The sequence below is a fragment of the Hirundo rustica genome, chromosome 16 (assembly GCF_015227805.2).
Source record: "Hirundo rustica isolate bHirRus1 chromosome 16, bHirRus1.pri.v3, whole genome shotgun sequence".
Taxonomy (NCBI): Eukaryota; Metazoa; Chordata; class Aves; order Passeriformes; family Hirundinidae; genus Hirundo; species Hirundo rustica.
The window spans coordinates 3,182,679-3,207,998 of NC_053465.1; the positions used below are offsets into that span (position 1 = coordinate 3,182,679).

Genomic DNA, 25,320 nt, shown 5'->3' on the forward strand with positions numbered 1-25,320 from the left:
TGGTTTATAAAACAGTCACAGGATTTATTGAGATAAATACAAATAGAAAGTTACATAGATTCTTTATTCTGACAAATGAATGACACTTCCAGAGTGTCCCCACTTAACTGGGCTCTAAACACCCCTGTGTACTGACACAGCTGCCACGTGCTCATCCCACCAGGGCCACCAGTGAGGCTCAAACCTAAGCAACATGACCAACATGCTTTGGATCACAAGTGCTGGATCACTCCCTACAGCATCCCAGCAATATTGCACCAACTACTGTTACTGTCACGTTCCTTAGCTGGAAATGCTAAAAGTGAAATGCTGCTGTGAAAGTGGATGGGCTACCTAACTTTGCTCCACCTGGCTTTTTAAATAGATATTTTTGCATAATTTAAACAACCCAGAGAACTGCACGTGAACACACTCATTGCATACATTTGTCTAGGACAAGACGTAAAGTGCGGCCTTTAGTCATGCTGAAATCATTTCTAGTTTAAACTAAACCAAAAAGACAAACTGGCAGAGGGTAAATCTGGGTAACAGACCTGCACATTGTCTACAAAAATCCCACCCCAGAACTCTGCTGGCCCCCATTAGGACATGCAACTGTGGAGCTGGAACAGGAGGTTTTAAACGCTCACCTCGTTCAAAACTGACGTGAATTTGAGAGCCAGAGAGGTACCAAAATGTTGTTTAAAAATAAAGAACTTTGTCCAGCCTTTTAATGAACTTTTATAGCTGGTGGCTTATCCTTTACACATATCCTAGTTAAAAACTCCTACTGAACACTAACCAAACATGCTAAAACCTATGGAAGCTTGTGTTTCCCAGTGGATTATTGCAAGTCAAGGTAACTACTGAAGGTGATCTGACAAACCTGGGTTGGGTTAACGTTCAAGGTATTTAATTTATATACACTATATTTCAAACATACTTACATATACACACACTTAAAAAAATCTGTTCAGTGCTGAGAAATTTAATGAACTGATAATAAAAAACAGAAGCGAAACCTTGTCAGAAAGGCCTTAGAAAATCTGAACTGTTAGAAAATACCAGTATAATGCCAGCATTAGAAAAAGATATTAGAACTAGAAAAAAATTAACTTGAGGGGTCTTTTTGTTAAGAAATGGCAATCATAAAAAGTCTGTACTGAAGAAGCATTTGTTTTAAATCATAAAAAAACCTGTAAAAAATTAAATGTAGAATGTTGCAGAGTTTACACTGTTTGCTGCAATAGCAGTGGTATATTTCTGCCTGCAGCTTCCAAAGAGCATTTTGTGATCTTACAAGAAAACAATTAATTACAAATACTGTACATATTATAATACATGACTGGTTAACTCCTACAAAAGTGAGCCCTCCCAAAATACAGAACCCAGCTGAGGAAGCTACTCACTGTACTGCAGACAAGCCACATCCAAACAAAACCAGGACTGGTACTTCTGTGAAAACCTTCCCCCATGTGAATTACTTACTGTGGAACATGAAATAAGGACACGTATTTACACAGGTCTGCTGGGGAGAAAAGACTCTGCTCTCAGAAAGAAAGTAACTGTTATCACCTGAAACCATTTCTTTAGTGTTTAAGTAGGACAAAGTTTCAACCCACAATAAAAAAAGATACTATTTTTTTTTTCCCAGGACCCACATTATTGCAGATTTGGGATCCAAGAGAAGACAGGGTCCAGCAGAAGTATAAGCTTTCTAATTTTTCTGAGTCTGCTCAATTTGACTAACACAATTCTGCTCCTTCTTCCAGGCCCCCGTTCCAACAGACAGGAGCCATCCCACTTCCCCTCACACACCTCACCTGGTGTTTGCCCCAGACCTTGCCCTACAACCCACAAAGGTGCAGAGCAGACTGTGGCACCACCTTTCCCCGGAACATTTCTGCACCGGGGTTTTGCAGAATTTAGAGCTCCTTTGTTTCTTAGGAAAAGCTGTTTGTGGTTTAACTACTGGGCAGGTGAAAAGGTGTTTGTTAAATGAGGTGTGCACGTAAAACAAAGACTCAGAAGGAGGAATTTTCCACTTAGGAAATCTCCAGTCTACCTGCTCCTGGGAGAGGCAGCAGCAACAAAAACTGACCCATGAACACCTGTAAGGGCAGTCAAAAATATTGCTATTATGTCTTGTTAACACTGTAAGGGTATAGCTCAGAAAGAACAAATTAACAGAAACCTCACAATATACAAAGAATCTTGAGCTCTCTGTGCTTTGAAAAATATCACACATAAAAATGACCCATGCTTAATTCTAGCAGTGTAACTACTTAAAAAATGAAATGATTTTTGAGCTTTTCCCACTGATACAGAATTAAGTTCTTCGTAATTTTTTGTCACAATTCAAAACTATTCACATATATACACTTTATTTTCAAATAAATGCAATAGGTGGAAGATTATAATAAAGTGAGGAAAGCTTCAGGAAAGTTTGCTAAAATCAGGTTTTAAGATTTAGAAACCTTTTTAAGCTTACAGCAAACTTGTCCTAACGGAAATAATTCTGTTAAAAAAATGAAATGTAAATTCCAATTTTGCTGAAACACCAAGTGTAGTGTAAGACTTTACAGACAATACTGAAGTGCAGGTGAGGTCAGAGTTATCACTTCCATTTACAAAGGAAAACCAAAAGGAAGGAATTACTCACAGGAATCAAACACACCTCTGTAGATGAAACAAGGTCATGAAATGAAGACTAACATTTCTCAACACCACCTTTCCTGCTCAAATAGGTGACAAAACCCACCTTATCTGTCCTCATTACTCACACTAACAGAAACAAGGTGAAAAACCTTCCTGCTGTTCAGCCTTCAATGCAGAACAACCCCTCAGTTTTGTTTTTCAATGGTGATATTGTTCATGTTATCCTGTTTCAGTTTTATGGTGGCAAAGAAAGACACATCTTGATCTCTGTCAGACTGCAGGGCTAGAATGGTCTCTTCTGCAGCTTCTAGGTGAGGATTGCCAACACTTTTAAAATAAGCTGGAATAAGGGGAGAAAAAAGACAATTTTAATCATATCCAAAGGAATAAACCCTAGAGCATAAGTACTGCAGAAATACAGAGAATGCCAAAACCATCTGGGGCAGCTTATCCAGCTTAGTCTCCTTACAGACACTACAAGAAACTACGGAAGCTGACAGAGAAAGACAAATATGCTGCTTTTGATTCATCTTATTAGGTACTTAACTACTTCTAAGATAAACTCTTTTTGCTGAGCCCTAAATAGAAATGAATCAATGAGCAACAGAAAGCTCAGGAAGCTGCTACCGTACAGTGCATTCCAAAACCTTCTCCATACTTTGCTCTGAAAACAAGGTTAGGCGATTTCTGTGAATAATCGGAGGGCAGCACACAAATTACAACTGAGACGGAGCAGAATAACCCAGCTTGGTGCTCGGGGGATCCCAAACGCAGAGCCGGGCGCGGCTGGCGGGGCCGCACTGCCCCCGTGTGGGGCCGCTCCGCACCTGCAGGCCCGGCCCTTGGGGGAGCATCCCCCGTCCCAGGGCTGCAGAGCCGCTCGCGCACCCCCAAATCTGAACTGAAATCCTAGCCTACAGCGCATGATTCTGAGCTCCAAGAGCTGTGCTGGCAGAGGAGGGCCGGCCTTGCCGAGGTGTTGGATCTTTCCAGGGAAATAAGGACCACACCTTTCTCCAGCAACGTCTGCCTGAGAGCCTTGGCGAGCAGGACCCTGACGTTTGGCACAGGATCCGATGCAAGGCTGAGCAGGCTGGGGAGTAAGTGTTCCACAAACTGGTCCACAGGCATGCACTCCTCTTCTACGACTGCCTACGAGACAAACACACAACAGACAAAGCAACACTTAATGTTAAAAAGACTTTATTGGCCATTTCTTTCCACCTTGTCCTTAATTTGGCCTGTTAAAAAAGCTCAGAATGAGAACACTCCACCCTGTGTCTCACCGTTGTGAGTTTCAGTCAAAGATGGGCAAGGAAGTGCAGATTAATTTCTTTCAAGAATGTTTTAGGAAATGCTGCTCTCCTGCCTGTCATCACCCTTTTCCTTTTAACGTTCAACCCTTGCTCCTCACTGCTACCCAAGGAAGCATTTTTGCTTTGGAAGGGGTGAGTAGTAGCAATAAAGAAGAAAATAGCTCCTGGCATCCAGCATCCATTGGTGATGTGAAGAGCTCTTGTGATCCTTCAGCCTAGCATGGCCAAGGATTAAACAAATGTATCTCTATTTGGGACTTAATTCTTATTTTTCCACTGGGACACCAAATAGTCCAAGGATCAGCTGTGGCAGCTGGAAGCACAGACCCAGACAGGGACACCGCCTGGGGTGGGACACTCAGATGCCAGCACTGAGACCACACTGACTCTGACCAAACCAAAAATGACCCAAAAAAATTGTGAGTTCAAATTTCAGTTTTGCCCACATTGCTGCAAAGCCCCAAATTTCACGTGCACATAGAAACAGAGAGAGAACATTCCAACCTGACAAATGAAGGCAAAGGCCTGTCTCCCGACCCACTTGGAGCAGTGGCGAAACCGCACTACGAGCTCGTTGATGAAATTTAATCCCAGGGCACTGGCACTGTTTGCATAGAACTTCTGTAGTATTGCTACAACCTGTGAGACAAAGGAATGGGAAAAGGAAGTGAACAAAAAGAAGAAATGAAACTTCAGCTGCAGCCCTTAGACTTAAAAAGACAATTTTATTTGAATTCTATGAGGGACACTGCATTCAATGTAGTCAGATGTGCTTGTAGGCTTCATAACAAATTAAATCAGCTTTGAGGAAAGATCAGTAGTTGGTTGTTCTGTGGTTTGTTTTTTTTTTTTTTTCTCCCCAGAACTAAGTGAAGGTTTTCCAAATCACATATACCAGCTTTCATTCACTTCAAAGGATTTCTCAATCACAAACAACCACAGAGAAAAAAATTAGTATCTGCGGCAGTCTGGCAACCCCAGATATTTTATAAGCTTTCCATTTCACTTTTTTCCATATTGATTCCTGTGTTTATCAAAACATCCCTGTTCACCCTACTTGTCTGAAAAAGCAGTGATTTCAGGTACCCTCTCCAGGACCATTTTCCTGCTCTCCTGCCAGGAAGTGAACTAAATCCCCTACCAGTCTGAAGGAGATCCACCGAACTTCTGAAACTTTATCGGAGCACAGAGTCAGTGCAATGTGCCTTAAGTAGTCATAGACATCATTGGGATTGTAGAGCTCCAGGATCAGGATCAGCTGCCTGGAACACAAAGGAAATCATTAACTGTACCAAGTGCAGCACCAGCCTGCTGCCATTCACCAGCTCCTACAGGTGGGGAATGAGCACCAAAGCACCAGGGTTACTACAGAGCCCTTGAGCAGTTTGTTCTTCACTTGTCAGAGGCTTTAATCCATCAGGGAGGCCAAGAGAAACTGTGATCCAAATTACGTGTATCAGTGTATCAACATTATCCAAAAGCTATGACCAGACGCGTGACAAGCTTTTTTCAGCTTCAAACCAATACCCTGTACATTCTTGCAAAGCAAAAGCAAAGCAAAAACTGAGTATTTACCTCAGTGTAGTAATCTACGTGTCAGAAAATAATTCCTATGTCAGAACCACACAGAACTCGCTCCAGCCACAGAACCAGCAGCCACACAGAACCCAGGCAGTGGCAGCTCCCCACCAGGGCTCAGGGAGCTGCTGTGTAACTCCTGTACCACTGTGAGTCTGTTGTGCCAAGCTACAAAGGGACAGTGAGGCATCAAGAGCCCACTGTAAACACAGTGACAAACACAGCAACACAGTGAACACAAAGGTCAGACTTCATCTGCAAACTGTGGCTACAAAGATATCAACAGCGCTTGCAGAAAAAGAACTGTGGGATGTTCATCTGCCTTTTATATGTACCCAATCTTACAGAAGTATCAAAATAATAAACTTATTTTTAAGAACGGTTTTTTCTTTCCTACACATTAAAAAATGACTTTTTACATGCGTTTCATCAATTTTTTGCAAGGGAGTCTTGAACTAATAAATTCTCACTGAATAGTATCTATCAGATTGTCACGTTTCATCAGCTGCAAGTCAACCAGATCTCCATTTTAGTAAAATCACAGTCATTTAATTTTCAGTCACACATTACAACACAACTTGTGAAAAATAAAAAACCCCAAAACCCCAAATGCCCTCGACTCCCCCCAAACAACTCTAACAGCCTGTGGCTTTTTCCTTCCTAAAGAACTGTAAACTTTTAGCTCCTAATTGAGATGTGCTAACTTCTGAATGTAATTACTGATTTCCAAGTTAGTAATACAGGTTAAAAATCAGAAGTTAACAAAATTACATACTCTGCCAGCTCGTAACGAAACCTCCAGTTCCTGCTGTTATCAGTCACCACAAATTCTTGCAGCTGGTAAAGATACTCTCGCCTTTTGTCTGCATGAAGTAGCTAAAGGAAAAACATGACTGGTATAAAACTGATTAAACTTCAAACTTGCGGTTCTCTGGTGTGTCACTATTCACACCTATGTGCCTTTTCCTACTTGAAAGCAAGTGACCAATGACAAGGTGCTTCCTAAAAACTGTGCACAATCAGCCGAGTGCCTGAACACACACAGGTGACATCCGAAGTACAAGAAGTCATCCCTTTAACAACACCCAAAGCACCATCTCTGGGCAGAAGAGTGAGTAACTAAAATCTGAGGATCTGTGTGTATTCCACAGCAGCCCACCAGGATCTGCTCTCTTCTCTCCCAGCCCCAAACACAAATTGCTAATGGGCCAACGTTCCCAGTTTACAACAGCCAGCAGCATTTACAAGCACATTTACAAAGGGTTTTCAGCTTGGTATGTTGTTGGGATATGAGAGAAAAGAGAGGTGAGGCACATTAAAAGAAGGAATAGAGGCACATACACAAAATGGCAGCATTGCAGAAAGCTAAACACTAATTGGATATTGAGACATGCACAGCTCATTTAAAAACTCTTCATATAATGGAGTCAGAAAAAACTTTACGGTGAGAAATTTATTACATTTTCCTACCTTCAGAAAGTCATACAGATGTTTGAGGACACCAATACGCACTTCATCCAGGTCTTTCAAGAACCCATTGAAAATTGGCACCAGATCAGCAGCTGTTAACTGATCCCCCAGGATCACAGCCAGCTCGTGGATGGAGAAAGCCAGAGTGCGCCGCACCTTCCACTGCAAACAGGCCAGCAAGGGAGCTACATGAGGCACCATGACTAAAATAAACGAGTTTTTGAACTTTCCCTGTGTGAGGATTGAGACAAACAGGGCTAGTAGAAAGTGTTAATCATATTTATGAACTCTGATTTAAATTTGGAATTTTATATTTTTAGTGCATGTTTATTCCTCTATATGAATGTATCTAGTGATCTTACAACTACAGCACAAACTGAAGAAAAAACTTCCTCCTCAAAGTTCTGATTTTTTTGTAACAAAACTTTCTTTTCTTACCTGTACATCTGAAGCCAGTGTCTCGTAGGTGTCCTTGAGGCAGTGCCAGTTCTGCCTGCCCAGAGTCAGAGCCACCCCGGGCAGGCTGTAGGCACAGTGCTTGGCAATCTCAGTGTCAACGGTCTGGGCCCGAGCAGGGTCGGTCATGGACAGGTACTGGTCCAGTAAAGGCTGAGGGATGATGTCCTACAGACAGACACACTTCAATTTAAGAGCAGAAAGAAAATACAGCTGCTGTGCTACAGTACTACCAACCAGCCAGCACCAAAACACAAGAGACAGGACACCCCTTGCGTGTGTTACCCTCACCAAGGGTGCGTGACTCCAGTGGTTGTTTCTCCTCTCATTAGGACACAGCAGTCAGCAAGGAACAGTCATGATGGCTTTATCAATACTTGCACCAAGCAAGCTGAAAATTCCTTCTTTGCTGATGCCAAACAGCAAATCAGTGACAGAATAGGACAGTCAGTGCCTACCTTGGTTGCACAGGTTGCCTCTAAGGCACCAGAATGTTTCTAATTTTCTCATTTAAAACAGGGTTCTCTTTGAATTCTGGAGCATTCCTTCACATTCTACAACCGATGCACTGCAGAAGGTATCACTGCACTAAGGGTAAGATGACCTGTATCCAGTACTCCACTAAATCCATTAGATGCCATTTTAATCACCTGTAATTTTGACTTGTCATCTTCAAGTGGTGGAATATTTTCTTGCTCGTTCCTCAAAAACACACTGGTTCCTCTGTGTTGTTCCTGTGAGTCCTGTAAAAGGAGGTACCAGGTAGTGAAATGAAGGAGACTTAGTGCTGTTTGGGCCATTTCAAAGCATCACAGTGCAGAACAATGGAGCTCAGATTGAGAACAGCCCTGCACAGGAAGAGCCTTGTTCAGTGTACAAAAAACTACAGTTGCACACTGAGGCAAACAGAGACTGTAGCAGCAACAAGGGCAGCAGTAGTTAAGATTTACTTCTAAAGACAGCAATCTAACATCACAAACCCAACATTCATACACATTTTGGATGGTTACTTTTAAAGTTTTTATTTTTGAAATTAACTTATATTCAGGAGAATTTAATCAGAAAAAAAAAAAAAAATGTACAAGACTACTGCAAAACTCCTGGGTCATTTGGGTACAAACAGAAATTATAACCCTTAATGGCTTTTGGTTTTTTTGATTAGAGTAAGTAGAATATGATAGCTGTAGTCTAGAAATGTTCAAAGGCTTTGGATCAAAAGTGGCTCAGTTATGCCAGGGACTGCACAACCCCACACAGCTCAGACATGGAGCACAAGGTGTACTTACTGTGCTTTTCAGAACACTGGTGTTTGACTGGTCACTGATGTCTTCCTGGCAGGCAGGGGATGGAAGTGTGTCCCCCTGCACCTGTTTGCAGGCAGCATCTGAAACAGCTGTTTCATCCAAAATCATTTTGTTCTGAAGATTGTCACTACTTTCTTCCATTTTTTTGGTCTCGCAGTCACCAACAGAATCAAACTGAGCAGCTCTGAGAGCAGCAGACAACACTTGGACCTGAGCTGTGTAAAGGAAAAAATGGTTATTTAGTCTCTTTTCTGAATTTAAAGGCATTAAACCTGCAATTAACTCACCTGAAATGATAAAAGGTAGCACAGTATGAGCTGCACAGAAATGCTGTATTGGCAAATATTTGCTCTTGGAAAGAAAAGGCCTTTAACTGCAGAGCTCTCAAGAGACTTGGTGAAACAAGAAACTGAGCTGACTATGGATGGCAAGAGGGATTTGGTCCATAAAACACAGATCCCACTATCAGGCCAATATCCTTCCAATGCTTTCAGCAAAGAGCCTGTTTCAGGTGCTTAAAGAGAAAGAACTTGAAATTAGGGCCATTCTCAGTCAGCCAATATTAGATGAATTCAGCTTGTAACAGGCAGCATTGTCACTAAACCCCAGTACCTACAATACTCAAAACCTGTTAAAACTGTCTTAACAAGCTGCTTTCCCTTCTGTAGTTAGATCAATTTATTTTTCATGCAAATAGAAGCCAGGAACATTTCCCCAGCTGCTCTGGAAATAACTCAGATCTTATGGAAAAACCTGCTGCATAACCTTCTACTGTAATTTACTATTCAAGGTAGGTTCATCACCCTATGAATACCAAGCCAATTAAAATGCAATCAAGTGTTCTGTAAAGGCTAGAAAACCTGCTCAGAGAAAACACAATTTTACTGTCAGAGAGCCTCACCTTGAACATCTGGATCATCCATGTGCTCCTGTAAGCTTTCCAGAACCTTTTTTATCTCACTGCTAGCGACACAGCTATTACACGGCACAGAGCAGGCATCGTGGTGCTTCTCAGCCTTGAACTGCAGCAACTCCAGGTCGTGACTTATGTCGGGCAGAGGAGGGCGCCAGTACAGGAATGTGTTAAACACGTCCTCGGCAGGCGGCAGCGCAGAGCTCAGCCCTGGAAAACTGCTCTCCTTCCTGCCTTCGGTGGCACCAGCAGCAGCTTTGTCACCCTGACACAAGCGAGACACTTCTTCTCCAGGGCTGGCACAACAATCTGAACTTTCTTCCCATAGATTTTTATTTAGGTCCTCATGAATTTCTGCTGAAGTCTCCTCAGTCGATGATTCTGGTTTGATTTCCATTGGTTGTTCTGAGCTGGAAATAAAGTTATTGAAAGTAAACTTGAAGTACTCTGTAACAAGAGGTTTTCAGTGAAATACTCCACAAAAGACAGCACAAACAACAGAAGCTTTTCTCTAAAGAAAGACAGAATTTGTTACCACTATGCTTTACTTCATCAGTTTTCCCTTTGCCCTGCTGTGAAGTCAAAGTGAATTTTTCAATAATGTGGTTACACTGAAATGCGTGATCTCACTCTTCAGACCTTTTCTGGAACTGTATTCTCAAATAGAGATTTTTAGCCTTGACAAGCCACAAAAACCATCACCTTCCTTTTAACCCTTTCCACTCCACCACACCTTTCCCAGGATTTACCTGGACAATGGAGCATTTGCACTGGAAGACATCACATTGATATTGTTACTTGGCTGACAGGAATTGGAATTCACATCTTGTGCTGATGGTCGGATACTCAGTGTCCCATCTTCTCGAATGTAAAGACCAGCACTTGAAGGGTTTGCAAAGGTGGAAATAAATGGGCCAAGAGACTGAAAAGCAGCCTGGCGAACCTGTGGTGGTGTAAGAGCAACAGTCAGGCTTCATGCAACTCTCGGAGTTGAAAAATCTAAATTTGGTGCAATTTGCAGTAAGAACCAATTAGTTCTTAATATAACAGCTTCATTTAATTCCAGGTATAAACAATTACCAAATAAGTGACACTTAAGCAAAGGGTGATACACCTAAGCATGTATTGACAATCACTGTACAGAAATCTTTTGGAAGTTATAAATTTAAAGGACATCTGTTTACTTCAGCTCATCTATTTAACACAAGCAAACTTTTCTCAGGAGAGTATTTACACTTATAAACTGTTGAGAGAGAGAGGAAAAATAAGACACTAGCTCATTAAAGGAGATTAGTTTTTAGCACATTAAGCTCTGATCTCAGCAAATGCACCTCAGAGCCACTAAACTCACCCATTATTTGGGTGGATGCACCAGTCCCAGAGGGAGTTACTCACCCATCTGCAGGTGTCACTGATCAGGCTGATGAACAGTGGGGACAGTTTGCTCCTGCGAACCTCTGGGGACGTGGTGTAAGACACTGCCATAAAGCATTCAGCACAAGCCTTCCTCATTCCCCACACACTGTCAGAACACAGCTCAAAGAACTTGGGAATCTGCCAAAAATAAGCCAATCCAAAACTAATTAAAGACTTAACAAAGCAATGTCAAAGTATTTGAAAACTGGAGACAATGACAACTCGAGAGAATAAAATAAGAACAGAAGAAACGGGGACAGGTTAAATGCATACACTAATTAAAGGAATTGGGAAAAAACCCATCTGTCTCTCACCTACCCTATTAGGAACATGTGTACAACTATTTTCAATAAAAAAAGAATAGAAAGAATTATTAATGGCCTACAAAATCATAACTGAATTGATGATTGTTGAATGATCATCTAGTTCAGGTAAAAATAAAAGTGGCAATTCTAAAGTGTGTGTGCATATATATATATATATAAATATATCTGTATATATAGATCTGCTGTCAACTACATTTTTTTTTGCAAAACAAGAACTCTGTATTTCTCTTAATTCCCAGTTTTGCTGTGTAATTTGCAATCAAGGCCTTAGCCAAGTCAATTAAAAAATGCATGCCCACTGATTAATTTACAGAGAAGACAATAAAGGAACTCATTATTAAACTTTCTGAACTGAGAAATACAGGTCTTGCAAATTGATTTGGTTTTTACATACCAGCAGTCTTTCTGTGGCTTCTTGCCCAACTGCATTACAAATGTCACCAAAATTAGCTGCACAAATCTAAGAAATAAAAAGTCATTAATACCACTGTGCCTCTTTCAAGGGCATTAGTTTGATTATCAACTCCACCATGCATTATTTATCCCATCAAACAACGGCACATGTTTTGACTCTTCCAATTTCAGCCCTGTAACTGCATCATGTAAAATTAACTCATCCAAAGAAAACTCACTGGAGCAAGCGTCCATACACCACATGCCTCTGGGATCAATAGTAATAAAGGTTTGTGCACGAGGAGCATCATCTGCTCCAGTAACACCAGAAGGGACAATAAGCCCACATGAAAGTTTAAATCACTTTGAGCAGCAGCTGTCAAACCCCAAGCAGGCCAGAACATGATACCAGGGTCAGGACTTAGGTGTACTGACAGCACTGCCCTGGCTCAAGGTGGCTTAAGTGCTTTGCTGAAGCAAAGTGCAGTCAAGGTCTCAAGTTCGTGCCATTTACAGGCCATTACAGAAGCTCTAATTAAGGCAAAAGGGACATCCCCTCATGCTGGAAAGAGATGCCGGCAAAATCTGAAATTGTTTTAAGAGAGAGCTGCGTTAATACATGTTTTAGTCACTCTCTGTGCTTATTCAGAAGGAAATAAAAGCAGTTCAGATTCCAGCAAGTGCAGCTTATGTTGCAGACCGAGCTGAAGCTTGGCATGACCCTTAAGCCTACTCAAATATTTTAATACTTCTTATGCTACAAGTTTCTTTTTGTACTCAAACATGAATTAAAATAAGACTTACACTTTGGGGGTTTCTCCTTTCAATAACAAGACTTTTTGAAAAGAAAAGATGCCTCAAATGTCTATTACTCTTAAATTTTGAAATAAGATGCTAGAAATGATAAAAGTTGCTTCCATCCTACAACCAAGCACAGCAGCTTTAAAAAAAAGGTTGTGCAAAACTATTAAATGTGCAAGACCAGTTTAACTGCTGGACCAACCTACTGGCCAAAGTCCATTATCTGTTTCTTTACTGAACCACAGAAACTAGAACCATGTCAGTAAATCAAAACTTCTCTTCCAGATGCTTCTAAAGTTCAGCTAAAGTTATGACTAAATTATGCAGGAAGGCATTTGAACAGCAGTGTACAAATTCATTTTTAGGTGGTTTAGGGTTGGACACACACCAACCTTTCGGACTTGAAACAATTTCCCATCGCTGCACAGTTCACAGAAACGAGGAAGCAGCATGTGCTCAACTGTTGTTCTGCTCAACATAGAAGCCATTTTACAGATTATCTGAAAATCAGGAAAGGAATATGTGTAAGGAGAAGAAAATTATAAAGCTTGCCAGCACAGCCAAATATTCCTCCTAAAAATTACCTCAGAGAGCAAGACAGTGATTACAATCAAATAGATGAAACTGCTACACGTTATTTGTATTTCCATATATGTAAAGCACAAACACAGTTTTACTTTAAATCATTCTATGCCAGAAGATAACATTGCTGCACTCAATTCTTTGTCTTTTTTATCTGGTTAAATAGACTTTTATTAATAGATTTGTTTTCAAGGTGTTTGCAATGTGGCAAACACTGGTATTTTGTACGGAGGAGACAAAAGTTCCATTTCACTAAGGACCTTATACAAACCACACTCTTTAATATCTGAAATAGAAATATCCCAAGCTTCACCATGCAAGTAAGACACAGAGCTTTAACAGTTCAGATACTAAAGACAGTCCCAGCTCTCTAGGCTGAGATACCACAATAAAATAGAAGTTTGCCATACAATAGGAGACAAAAAAAGGGAATACAAGAAAAACGAGTGATTTATGTGAGCCAGTGCACACTTTACAGGAATGATGCCCAGGAATTTTAGGAGTTAACAGCGTATAATTAAAGGAAGTTAGTAACCTGCTCATTAATTCAGCTTTCTCTGAGGAACCATCAGTTTCCACTACCAAACACAAACCATGTTTTCTGCTGTGAAAATCATGTACTTTGGGTTGTGTGTTTCCTTTCAGCTCCCACTTTTTGGGAGAAGTTGCTGTAATTCTTGTATTTGCAAGGGGAGAAAACAGGAGGCTCTCATGCACCAGGGCTTTAATGCTTACACAAACATCATCAGATTACAGTCCTCATCTTTCTGGTTTTATTTTTCAAAAAATATTGACGCTTTCTACCTTCACAAAAAATAAGCTTTATTCCTTTCTAGGAATAAATGCTTGCCTTTGTAATAGAATGCTAAATAAGAACTAAGGAAGAGACCATTCAAGGACTTCCCTACAAAATTTCAAACTCCTAAAAAAGGCATCTGGCGCTCAGATGTCATCCTGGAAAATTGCCTAAGCAATTCCCAACTCCCAAACAAGGAAGAGGAAAATCTAGCTGGTAAAATATTTTACAGGTCAAGTGTCAGATATCCATGCTGAAATGTAATTACACACCAGCACTTTTCCGTGGAGTCAACTGATTTCTTGAAAGTCACCAGGCAATGTTTTTTTCAAAACCCTTCAGAACTGAGATCAGGTCATATTTCCACAACATTACTGTGAAACCTGGTAAAGCAAATGTAAAGAAGACTCTGGGGAATGTAACAATCCCAACAAGAATTTTTTAAAAAGGCTGCCAAGGACCAATTGTATTTTAAAGCTATTCAGCTAATATGTTGACATCATTTAACATCCTGAAGTATAAAGTTGGTCTCTTTTTAAATCTGATATTTTCAAAAATTCAGAATAAAAATTAAAGACTTGTTCTGTTAAAAGTAAAAATCCAAATAACTTAATGAATAAACACAAAAAGTTTGACTGCTTACTTTATTTAATGTCAGCACTATTCCTGGACTTCATCTTAATCACCACTATAAATTAATGTTATCAACTTACATTGACAGCCTCCACCTTGTACTCATCATCACTGTCAGGAGCAGAGAGGTCCAGCAGAATTGGACACACCTTATTTTCAATGTCACTCTGAGACACGAGGTCTTGTTCCAGCAGTATCAGCAGGGCCTCCTGGCCTGCCTTTCTGACCTGTGAACAAACACACAAAACCAGTTTGTCACTATAAAAACAACATTCACAGATACAAGAACCACAAAACCCTCAGTCCTGTGAATGGATGCACAAGTACAAGCTAAAAATAACAAACCCAGAAAAAAAGTCTTAGTTTTATTATCATAAGGAATTAGTAATAAATACTAAAGTTTAATATAATCATTAGATGACATTTCATCACATTCTGAAAATAAGACAAAGGATGAAGCAGAAGACAGGATTTGCAAGTCACAACTCCTGTATCAGATTCTGCGCATGTGCTGTCAGGCAAATCCTGAAGTCTCCCATTATCTGCTAAGGAAAGTATTAAAAACAAAACCCCAAACTTGGAAAATTAAAAAAAAAAAAAAAAAAAAAAAAAAAAAAAAAAAAAAAAAAAAAAAAAAAATCAGACCTCTCTAGAGGAATGTGCTGAATAAGAAAAATACAGAGCTCTACTAAAAACCAGATATCAACCAACATGGAATTTCCTCTTATTTCTTCTTCATGCCTTAAATCCACTGAACCACACAGAATTTTCCAAGGACTCAACTCCTGTTGTCTGTTTTTCCTACCTGATTGTTAACATCTGTGAGGTACCTCACTACTATGGGCATCAGGTATTCAAAAAATGCTGTTGGGAATTTTGGTCGACTTTCTTGTAGAAAAATGGCAATGGGAGGTATCTGTTCCATCAGCTCTGTGCGAACAGTTGGCTCTAGAAATGAAAATCAAATTACACTGGTAAATATGAAATGAAGATCAGGTACCTTAAGGAAAAAAAGTAGCATTTTTCTTTATGTTTTCACAACAGAGGAAAATTAAAATAACCAAAACATAGAAATAGCATCACTGAGATTGCCTGTTCTTAAAGGAAAGCTGAATAAAACAGAATAGCCTTACATACATCATCACAGTTCAGAGACTTGGATCAGTTCCCAAATGAATCCAAGCTGGAAAATCCAGTCACCATGAACGTATGCACAAGAACTATTAAAACACACAACTGCTCTGTGCCACTTACACCAGATATAACAAACAAAATTTAATAAATTTCTTGAAAAATGTTGCTTCAGGCCCTTTACTAAGAATAGGCCTTTCATTTAACATTTACCATACAAAATATTTCAAACACAGAGATAAAAATGAATCTCTTCTCATTGACAGATCTTCCTGCTAGATGATTCAACTTCCTTAGTTAATTCATCGCCTTCTCAAAATCGGAAGTCCGTACTTCCTATGTTGCAATTTACGTAAAGTAACTCAGACAAATTAAAAAAACAAACAAAAGCAAACTTTCAAACCTGCATCTTCAGAGAGCCTGACCACTATTTCCATTACAGTCAAAAAGTCTTCTTCAGTGTGACTGAAATCTCGAAAGACGTCCAGAAGACCCCTGGCAATAATTTGCCTGTGGAGTGAGCACAATAATTGCCTTAATATCCAGCCAATGACACTTAGATGGGCTGCAAGGGAAACTTATCAAATGTAAATGGCACCATAAAACAGATCAAGCTCTTCTCTGAACATTCTATGTACCAACAAAACAAAGATGGAATCGAGAGATCTCATTTAGATAACCAAGAATGACAATCACTTTTCATGAAAATGTTTTACAAGTTATTCAAATAGAAATAACATCAGGCATGTATTTGGAAGAATAATGAGACACAGTGACATCTTAACACACACAGTGCACTCAGACTCAGGTAGCACCAATGTGCCTGCTGTGCCCTTACCTGTTAAATACATTATCACTGAAGGCATATTTCTCTAGACGAGCCAGTGGAGTTAAGTTGTCCTGCCCAGGAATATCCAAGAACGCTGTTATCCTCATGCTATCACAGTCCGGTCCATAATCTTCAAAGCCAACTTGAAAGACATGAAAAGTAAGCCAAAAAAAAAAAAAAGAAAAAAAAAAATCCAAGAGTCAGCAAGAGATGTTACAATGTAAAATACAAGAAATCAGCAACTATTTCTTTAAAAGAAAGGTAATTGCACAAAACTGGAAACAGCTTATAAGATTATCTTAAATTGTATCTAATGAAGTTGAGTACAACACTTGCATACAGATTTGTAAATTTAAGCTTTAAAATTTAACTGTACTGTCAAAATCCTTGGCTTTAAACACATGACTTTGCCCTTTCAGAGGGGGATCCACATGCCCTGAGTTAAGAGGGCTCAGCTGACACGATTGCACATCACAAACCGACCCACACATTCAAAAGAAAAGTAAGTCCCATTAGAAGAAACTGGAATTTTAACAATCATAGCAAATTTCAAACTGTATTGCTTTAAAACAGCAAATTCCTATGTCTGTTTCAAAGTTCCCGAGGTACATTTTTCTCACTGTAGTTTCTGGGTCCCACATACCTAAATCAAACAGGTAATTTTGGGAAAAACGTCAACTTCACGGTACTTGTGAACGTGCTGGGAACTCCCTGCAGCACCTATCAACTGTGGACTTTTCTGTGTGAGCCCACTCTTCTCTGAATCTTTTTTGTATTCGCAGCTTCAGATTTTTACCCAAATACAACCACATCAGCTGTTACAATTTGCCTTACCAGGTCTGACAGTCGCCATTACAGACCACAGGCAGGAGGTATGACTGTGAAAAGGAAAGGGAATGGAAGAACTTTGTTGCCAAACTTATTTTAATCCTTCATCCCTACAACCAAGTGAAATAATGTGCCTGCAACACAAATCTTTCACGTAAATGCTCTTATTTAAGCACTGGATATAGGAACTCCACAGAAGGAGTTGCAATGGAGTAGTTAATAATTGCCGCTCTGGGTTTACAACTGTCCCAAGCACTCCTAAATCAGGCACATTTCTTTCACACAAATAGAGCAACTGGGATCACACTTAAGTAAATGCAAATTCTACCAACACAGCTTCTCATATGCATGAATATCTCACAAACCAGCACATGTGCTGACAATGACAACCACTGAAGACAACAAGCCACTTCTTTGATCTAAACTCCATTAATATCCATTATAAATCAGGTTTTACATTTAAAAAAACCCTCCAAGCCTCAGGTTTTTCTTCCAACATTTCTTATGTAAAACTCTGCTTTCTAATTATTCAGCACAAGTCAAAACACTCAGAAATACAGCTCAGTAAAAGAGGAAATCATCTGAACATACTTGGAGAAAAATGCTACACCTGGGTCTTCAGGGGGAAAAAAAAGCAGATTGATTTAATGTCTCTAAGGAACCCAGGTGAGTTAAAATACTACAGAAATCCCAAATTCTGCTGTTCTTGCATACAATGTGCTCAACAGATTTCAAACAAAACAGAACTGTGGGATTAGATTAAATGTTGACATTTCAAATGTGCACACAGATACTACAAGTGAACCCACAGCTACACAATAGGAAACAGATGCTAATTATTCCCAGCTTCTTAGAATGATGACATATTGCACTGACACCCTTATTTCTCCTCCACTGGTCATTATTATTTCTCATGGCTGCTCCTTACAGAAGGGTCTGTCAGGTTTAAATCATTTATCAGCACAAATGTAAACAATTTACAGAGCCCAGGTCTGTCTGGGATCAATCTGCTCCAGGACTTCCCCCCAGTCAAAGCATCTGAAGAGGGAACATCCAGATTTGCTGCTTCAGAAGAAACTTGCTGTATTCCTGACAGCTCAGGGGAATTTATATAGTGTCTGTAGGATTGCACATTTCCCTTCTGAGGTTGTAACAAACTCTGGCCATCCTTATGTCCATGCAATTATAGTATGTATCTATCTGAAATTCCACTCAGACCAGACACTCAGTAGCTGATTTTTGAGCTTAGTCACCTGTTACACAAAGAAAGATTGATTAGAATCAATATACTTGTCATTAGCTTTACCTAGTTCCCACCTGTCCCTAATTAGAAACACTTTAATAATTAAAGCTATTAGTTCACTTCAAATAGTTCAGAATTCCTACCAATTCAAATGACAATGAAATAAATCCCAGTTCTAACTTTGACTACAATACCACACCTGGGACTAATTTCATAAACATGATGTACATGTTTAATTTTACTGCATGGAGTACCTCCATTATTCATTTAAAGTACTTAAGCACGCACCAGTGCTTCCAAGAGCAGAGAGAAAACAGAGCACCGCTACTTATGCTCAGGATTGAGAGTTAAATACCTGAAATTTTTTCCACACACTCTCACTACACATAAGTAAGGAATAATCATGGCAGAATCCATTTTATCTTCTCTCAAGAATCTTAGGGTTTGGGTGCTTTTTTTCTTCCATAAGACAGGACACCACAAGTACTCACAAGTTTCAGAATACACCAAGTACTATAAAGTAAATCCCAAATACTGAACTAGTATTTCTTATCTAATGTTCTTTCACAGGTACATCTAATGTTCAGTATTTTTCCCTCTATCTAGATCAAACAAGTGAGCTTGAAATCTATTCACCTATAAAGAGAAATAAATGTGACAGTATTCAGAGCTGAACTTGAGTTCACTGTCCTCAAAAGCTGCTCAGAGGTGTGAGAAACTCAGGGTCACAGGACCTTGTGGAGCAATTCAATGTCATCACCCAGTGTCACCAATCACATTTCACAGCACAAACCAGCAAATACCAGCAAAACAGTTTAATCAGCTCAAGAAGGTAATTTTCCCTGCTGGTGTTTGTAGAAGGAAAAACAAATTATTTAAATACTTTCTTATTAATTGCACAAAGGGCATAAATAAGCTAATTTTTTCTTCCAGATGACCCATTATCTTATGAAAAACAAGTTTTAAGCTGCACTTAAATTTAGCCTGATTTTAATACAGCTTTTTCCTACAATCAGAATAAGCCCCCAGACTCCCTGTTTCAATACAATTAATCTTCAGTGTGCATGACACTATTTCACCAATTTACTTAAGCAAGTGAGAATCCAGTTCCAGTGATTTATTTCAATGAGGCTTTCCTAAAACACATCCTGAACTCTTTGCTAGCCTAGTCTCCAGATTACCACAACAGTATCTCAAGTCGGAGGACACCTGAACTCTGCTACAACAGAGAGCTTTTAATTCCACGATTCTAAAGGCATTGTCAAATTAATTAGCATAATCAAAGAATATTTTTAAATCATGGAATTAGATTTTAATAAAGCTCTAAAAAGTATATTTATACATGCTCACCCTGAAACTGATAGCTTCTTTTATGAATTCCACTTATGGCAAAACTGTCTTTATCTGGACATTTTTATTTACTCGAGTTTTGCCCTACAAGCATCAAGCTTCTTAATCAACTTGGCAGACAAATATGTTATAGTCAAAACAGAGCAGCCAAGGAGTGAACACTCAAGAGAAAACAAACACTTCCAAGGATGGTCCAAGGCCAAAACCCATATGAAAACTACTGTGAAGTCTGCATTTATTTCTGCTTCTCACACTTCACACGCTGCTATCTACTAGGGAAAAGCAGAAACCTCAGACTGAGAACAACAACTAACAGAATTCCACAGAACCAGCTCCTCCCACAGAGGCAACGTCCCTGCACATCTTCCAAACAAAAGACTTTAGATTTCAGTTGTATTCCAACATTCTCTCTGGTGCTCCTGGAGACCACCTTTCTCCTAAATCAGCTCTCTCATGCTCAGCTGGGAAGGTGGGTGTGGTGGGTCCACCTGTTTCACATTACCACGTACTAGCAAACAATAAAGGTCTTGTGAGAAACAAATAAACTTTCTCAAGAAACAAGAAACGAATACAAGTATAATTTTTCTTTTTAGTAAAAGACTCAATCCAGCATCCAACGCGTCTCACCCCACAGAGAGAGCTGCTTTCTAAGGCAACAGAAGTTCCTATCACCGTTCATCAAAGCTTTATCTCCTGAAGTCACAGCGCTCACCAAGCTGGTTCAGATCTGACAGGTGTCCAGCTCTTCTGGAACACAGCCCTGGACTACACCGGCGTGTGATGGAGCTGTGTTCTGCTCAGGGACCGGGGCACGGCACTCAGCCCAAACCCACCGGTTCGTGCGATCCAACCGGAGCACACAGGGCGAGCTTCCCTTCATCCCGAGATGCGCTCGCAGCACATCCCCGGGATGCAGGAGCAGCGGAACACGCGTCCTCACAGGCTCTACCGCTGTGGAAAGCCTCACGGCAGCTGAGCAATCCCTGGGCTAATTATCCTAATTCCCACCGACAACAGGAGCGGGGCTGATCCCCTCGTCCCGCCGTGCGCCTTTACCAGGCTCGGGCACTGCTGGAGCTTCTGTTTACACCAAGCCCAGCGGCCACTGGAACCAGCGGGGATGGTCCCAAAGCCCTGGGACCTTCACCTGCCAGAAATGCCTCAAAATCCTCCCCTCGCCCTCACCGGGGTGAAAATGCGGAGAGGGAAAGAGGGCGACAGGAGGACCCCAGGGTGGGAGCGCGGGCCTGAACAGGGAGCGGAAAAATAAAAAACAGTTACTCACAATCATCTAAGTCATCCTGCAAATCCACAAAATACAAAGGGATCCCTACAAACAAAAAACAGAAGAGAGATACCAGGGGGTTGGTTTCGGAGGGACGGCGGCAGCCCCAGCCGAGCTGCCCGCCCGCCGGCCCCACTTACCGGCCATCTTGGAATGGACATGGGCGAGGAGGAGGAGCGGGAGGGCACAGGGAGGAGCCGCGGGTGCTTCCTGCCGCCGGGTCAGCCCCGGAACGCCACCGGGTGAAGGAGCAGTGGCTGCCGGGGTTTGAGCGGCCCCTCAGCGCCCGAGGGGAACAAGAGCGAGCGGGGGGCACGGGCGGGGACTCCGGCGGCCGCCCAAGATGGCGGCGCGTCCGCGCAGCCTGAGGAGGAGCGCGGTGTGCGGGTAACCGGGGCGGGCGGGGGGCGGCCGCCGCGGGGACGGCGATGATTGTGCTGGGCCGCGTCTCAGGCGCTCGCTGAAGGCGCTGTCCGCCCGGCCATGGCTCTGAGGGAGCTGAAAGTTTGCCTTCTGGGGGTAAGTGCTGGGCGGCGAGAGGGAGGGTGGGAGCGGAATGAGGGGTCGGCTGCGGAGGCTCTGTGGTGGCGGGGAGCCTCTTGTCAGAGCTCCGGGAAGCCTCTGGTGATGGCGGAGAGCTTCTGTCAGAGGCTGGAGAGGCTCTGTGGCGATGGTGGAAGGCCTCTCTCAGAGCCTGGAGAGCCTCTGTCGGAGCCGGGAGAGGCGCCGAGCGCGGGGAGCTCTCCCCGGGCGCAGTGGCCCTCGCCCCGTCCCTCTGAGGGGCCCGGGCGGGCGCGCCTTCCCCTCCGCGGGGGGAGGCGTCTGCAGGGGTCAATATCGCTCCTTTTCGGCCCTGTTCTCCTTTTAAAAAAATAAGAGAGGAAACTCAAATGTCCAGTGCGTGCTTCCCTCTTTCTCCTAGGCTGTTTCGGGCATGGAGTTCACAAAATAAAGGGAAGCACCTGAAATCAAACTGGTGGGAGTGAGGGAGTGGCCTGAACTTATATTCTAAGAACATATGCAGGCTTGAAAGCCTTGTAGGTGCTGGAAGGAGGAGATGTGGAGCGAAGTGAAGCAGAAGTTTGAAAATTGAAGGGTCTGAAGCTGCGTGTTGGCATTGGTTTGGTTTGAGAGCCCCACATTGGACAGGTGGAGGGGTTGCCACCTGCATTGAAACCCTCTGTTCGGAGTTGTTTTCTGCTTCTAAATGGTCACATTGCCCTTCAGAGAGGAAGATTATGTGTTTGTGTGCCTTTCGTGTGATGAAGGTATTTGGGGTAACTACTGTTTGTGTTTACGTGGCCTGAGAAACCTTTTGTCAAGGAAGAAAAGGAGAATAAGCACCCAGGAAAACTTGTCCTTGACCTCCCTGAACCAGGAACTACATCTGTATTTCTCTTCTTAAGATTTGCTCTGATTAATGAGACTGCAAACAGTATAAACTACAGAGCTATGATAACATGCTTTTTCTCAAGAGGAAAACAGCTTGGCAGGATGAACACAATCATACATAGTGTACCCAAATTACTGCAATACTCGGGAGTTTTGAAAAAAAAATGCATGAATGACGTAAAACTTCATTTTCAGTGAAGCAATTCCTCAGGGGTTTATACCTTAAAGTTTTAATGACTCAGGAAATGTAAAGTAAAAAGTTTGTCTCCACATGTCTTAATTAAAATGCAATTTCAAATGTCCAGCTTCTACTGAGAAGTGTTTTACCAGTAAGAGTTTATTTCACTTCTTAATGTGACTTCTGTATATCTTTTTGCATTTTAACCATGGAGTCGGTGATGCAAAAATATACCCAATCCAGAATTGTCATGGTTTGTTTCCTCTTTCACCATTTTCAGCACTAGAGAGCTGCATTAGTAACATGCTTCAGGTGTGTCACAGAAGAAATTTCAAGCCTTTCATTAAGCTGGGTGGGACAGCATTAGTCAGAGCTTGAATGAATGTGTCACACTTGTGTAATTTCATGTGCTCCACTGGCCCTCCATCCTGGCAAGCCGTACTCAATTGCTGTATATTTTACCAAAAGTGGTCTTTTCCCACTGCTGTTCCATTGCAAGGAACGTTTACATAGCTTTGTAAAAAAACCCCAAAGTTTGAGTAATAATAAGGTGAGTGCAGATTTTTGTGGTCCTTCAAAAAAAAAAAATCTTAACAATTCTGTTTACAAAACTGTAACTTGCCACAGACCTTTCATTTTCTACTAAATATAATACCTGAAGCATTTCACAACTTCTGTGAGATTCTCTGCAGGAATGTGTTATTCACTGCAGTGTACTGCAGGGTTTGAGGGCAAAAAGAATCATCAGTTTATAGTAATTAATACCACTTTCAACTGTTTCTGTTCTTTTTTAGGACACGGGTGTGGGCAAATCAAGTATCGTGTGGAGATTTGTTGAAGATAGCTTTGATCCCAACATCAACCCAACAATAGGGTAAGAAACTAAATGAAGTAAATGTGATTTATGCAAGAATAAAATGAAATTACCTGAATAGATCACTTGGGAGTTCTTCGTGTGTGGCAGCTAAATGTGGTAATAAACATGACTGCAGCCTTAATTAAGCTTGTGAGCTACCTCAGGACACGTAGGAGTGTTCTCAGCACTCCTGCAGCTTCCATTTTCATTTGTGAGGTCTGGACCCATTTTTGTATTGTTAATCTAAGCTAACAATGAATAAATTACACTACAGATGCTTCTGCTAAAGGGACAGTGTGCTTTTCTTATGTACAACCCTTAAGTTTCAACATCTAATTATTATGCAAGTCCACGGTTTCTAATACAATTTTTTTTAAGACTCAAGTACTATAAGTCTCCTAGGTTCTTGAGGGTGGTTAACATCCTAATTCAGGTAGGTCTTACCATTAATTAGTTAAGATGCTACACAGCTGTAAGCAATGCACACACAAAGCTACTTGATGAAACTGTTTTTGCAGTTGGTCTCATAGTTAAGGGGGATATTTGAAATTTGAGCCTCAGAGTAGCAACATTATTGATCTCAAATCTTTGAATGGATGGAAGGAATGGCAAGCATCAGGAATTCTTGGAGGGGTTGGATCTTTTTATTTCTTTTGCTGTTGTGGGGGTTTTTTGGGTCTTTTTTTGGTTTTTTTCTTTTTTGCTTAGCAAGTCTCTTTTGGGCTGCTTTGATCAGAAGCAATTTTTGGCTTATGGGAGGACAGCCTTTGCGGATGCCAAGAGATGGGGGGGTATCACTACAACTTCCTGTCTCAGGTGTCACACAGGCTCTGCTACAGCTTTGACCAAAAAAGATCCTGCTGATAAAGATCAGCTGTGTCTCCTCCAGTCCTTCTGAAAAATTGAAGTCCCTGTGATCTCTCTCTTTTCCCTTACATCCCTCTCTTTTTTTGAGTATAAGTACTGACATTGAACCGTAGGATGTTCTGTAGAAGTTTCCTTTTGTTTAAATTTCCCTGTTAACAGAGGTTTATTGAGAGTACTGAGATCATTATAGTTGCTTGAAGTGACGGACTGAAAAAATCTATCTTTTACCAGCCTTAACAAAATTATTCACTGGTCTGAGGACTGGTTATTTTGGTAACTTGCTATATAAGTGAATCAAAACTTGCCCAAATGCAAGGATTGTGTGAAGCTCCAACAAGATACACAGTCTGAAAACTTAAAGTAAATTAATTTTTACCTTTTTTAATACCTTGCTTTTAGCTCCTGATTGAGACTAGTAGGTGGAAAGGACAAAGTAAGGATTAGAAGAGCTTTGAGTGTCTTGCAAAACTAAAGCTGAGAATGTTTCAACTTTATTCCTGGGTCTTTGAGTTCATGAGATATGATCTTGTTTCCTGTCCTGTTTTCATTCCTCTTAGAATCAGCTGAGCAATCACACTGTTGTTGTCAATGCTCATTGCTCAGTTTCTGACATGGGTGGTTGCAGAAGCCCTGTCAGAATTCTGCAGCTTTTCTCTCCCCTCAGGATGCCGAGGGCACATTTAACAAGCATAAACTTCTAGGTACTGCAGAATATCTTGTCCTTATAGTATCAACAAGGA

At 41.1% G+C, this 25,320-nt stretch overlaps 2 protein-coding genes across 15 annotated transcripts in view; one reads left to right on the forward strand and one right to left on the reverse strand.

Moving 5' to 3' along the window:
* On the reverse strand, positions 1-21,598 carry LOC120760075 (serine/threonine-protein phosphatase 4 regulatory subunit 1-like). Of its 8 annotated transcripts, none has more exons than XM_058422725.1 (20): positions 21,428-21,558; positions 21,288-21,332; positions 16,591-16,711; positions 16,156-16,262; positions 15,427-15,569; positions 14,702-14,848; positions 13,003-13,110; positions 11,811-11,876; positions 11,070-11,228; positions 10,424-10,617; positions 9,663-10,084; positions 8,744-8,976; positions 8,108-8,200; positions 7,440-7,625; positions 7,002-7,163; positions 6,307-6,407; positions 5,095-5,215; positions 4,458-4,592; positions 3,648-3,789; positions 1-2,977 (listed from the first exon to the last, which is right to left on the reverse strand). In XM_058422725.1, the coding sequence occupies exons 1-20, from the start codon at positions 21,432-21,434 to the stop codon at positions 2,823-2,825; spliced, it is 2,847 nt and encodes a 948-aa protein (XP_058278708.1). In that variant the 5' UTR covers positions 21,435-21,558; the 3' UTR covers positions 1-2,822. The 8 variants fall into 8 exon arrangements, with proteins under 8 accessions (XP_058278708.1, XP_039935919.1, XP_058278709.1 ...); XM_040079985.2 differs by having other exon boundaries at positions 16,591-16,723; XM_058422726.1 differs by lacking the exon at positions 21,428-21,558 and adding an exon at positions 17,416-17,459 and having other exon boundaries at positions 16,591-16,723; positions 21,288-21,318.
* Positions 21,589-25,320, forward strand: part of RAB22A (RAB22A, member RAS oncogene family) — a 19,344-nt gene continuing 15,612 nt past the window's right edge. For 3 of the 7 annotated variants that reach the window (XR_005703278.2, XM_040079998.2, XM_040079999.2), the window contains exons 1-2: positions 22,573-23,407; positions 23,652-23,731. Coding sequence is in view for 6 of the 7 variants with exons in the window: in XM_040079998.2 (XP_039935932.1) it covers positions 23,240-23,407; positions 23,652-23,731 (248 nt within the window). In the remaining variant the exon portion in view is untranslated. The other 4 variants (XM_058422727.1, XM_040079996.1, XM_040079994.2 and 1 more) reach the window with 4 other exon arrangements.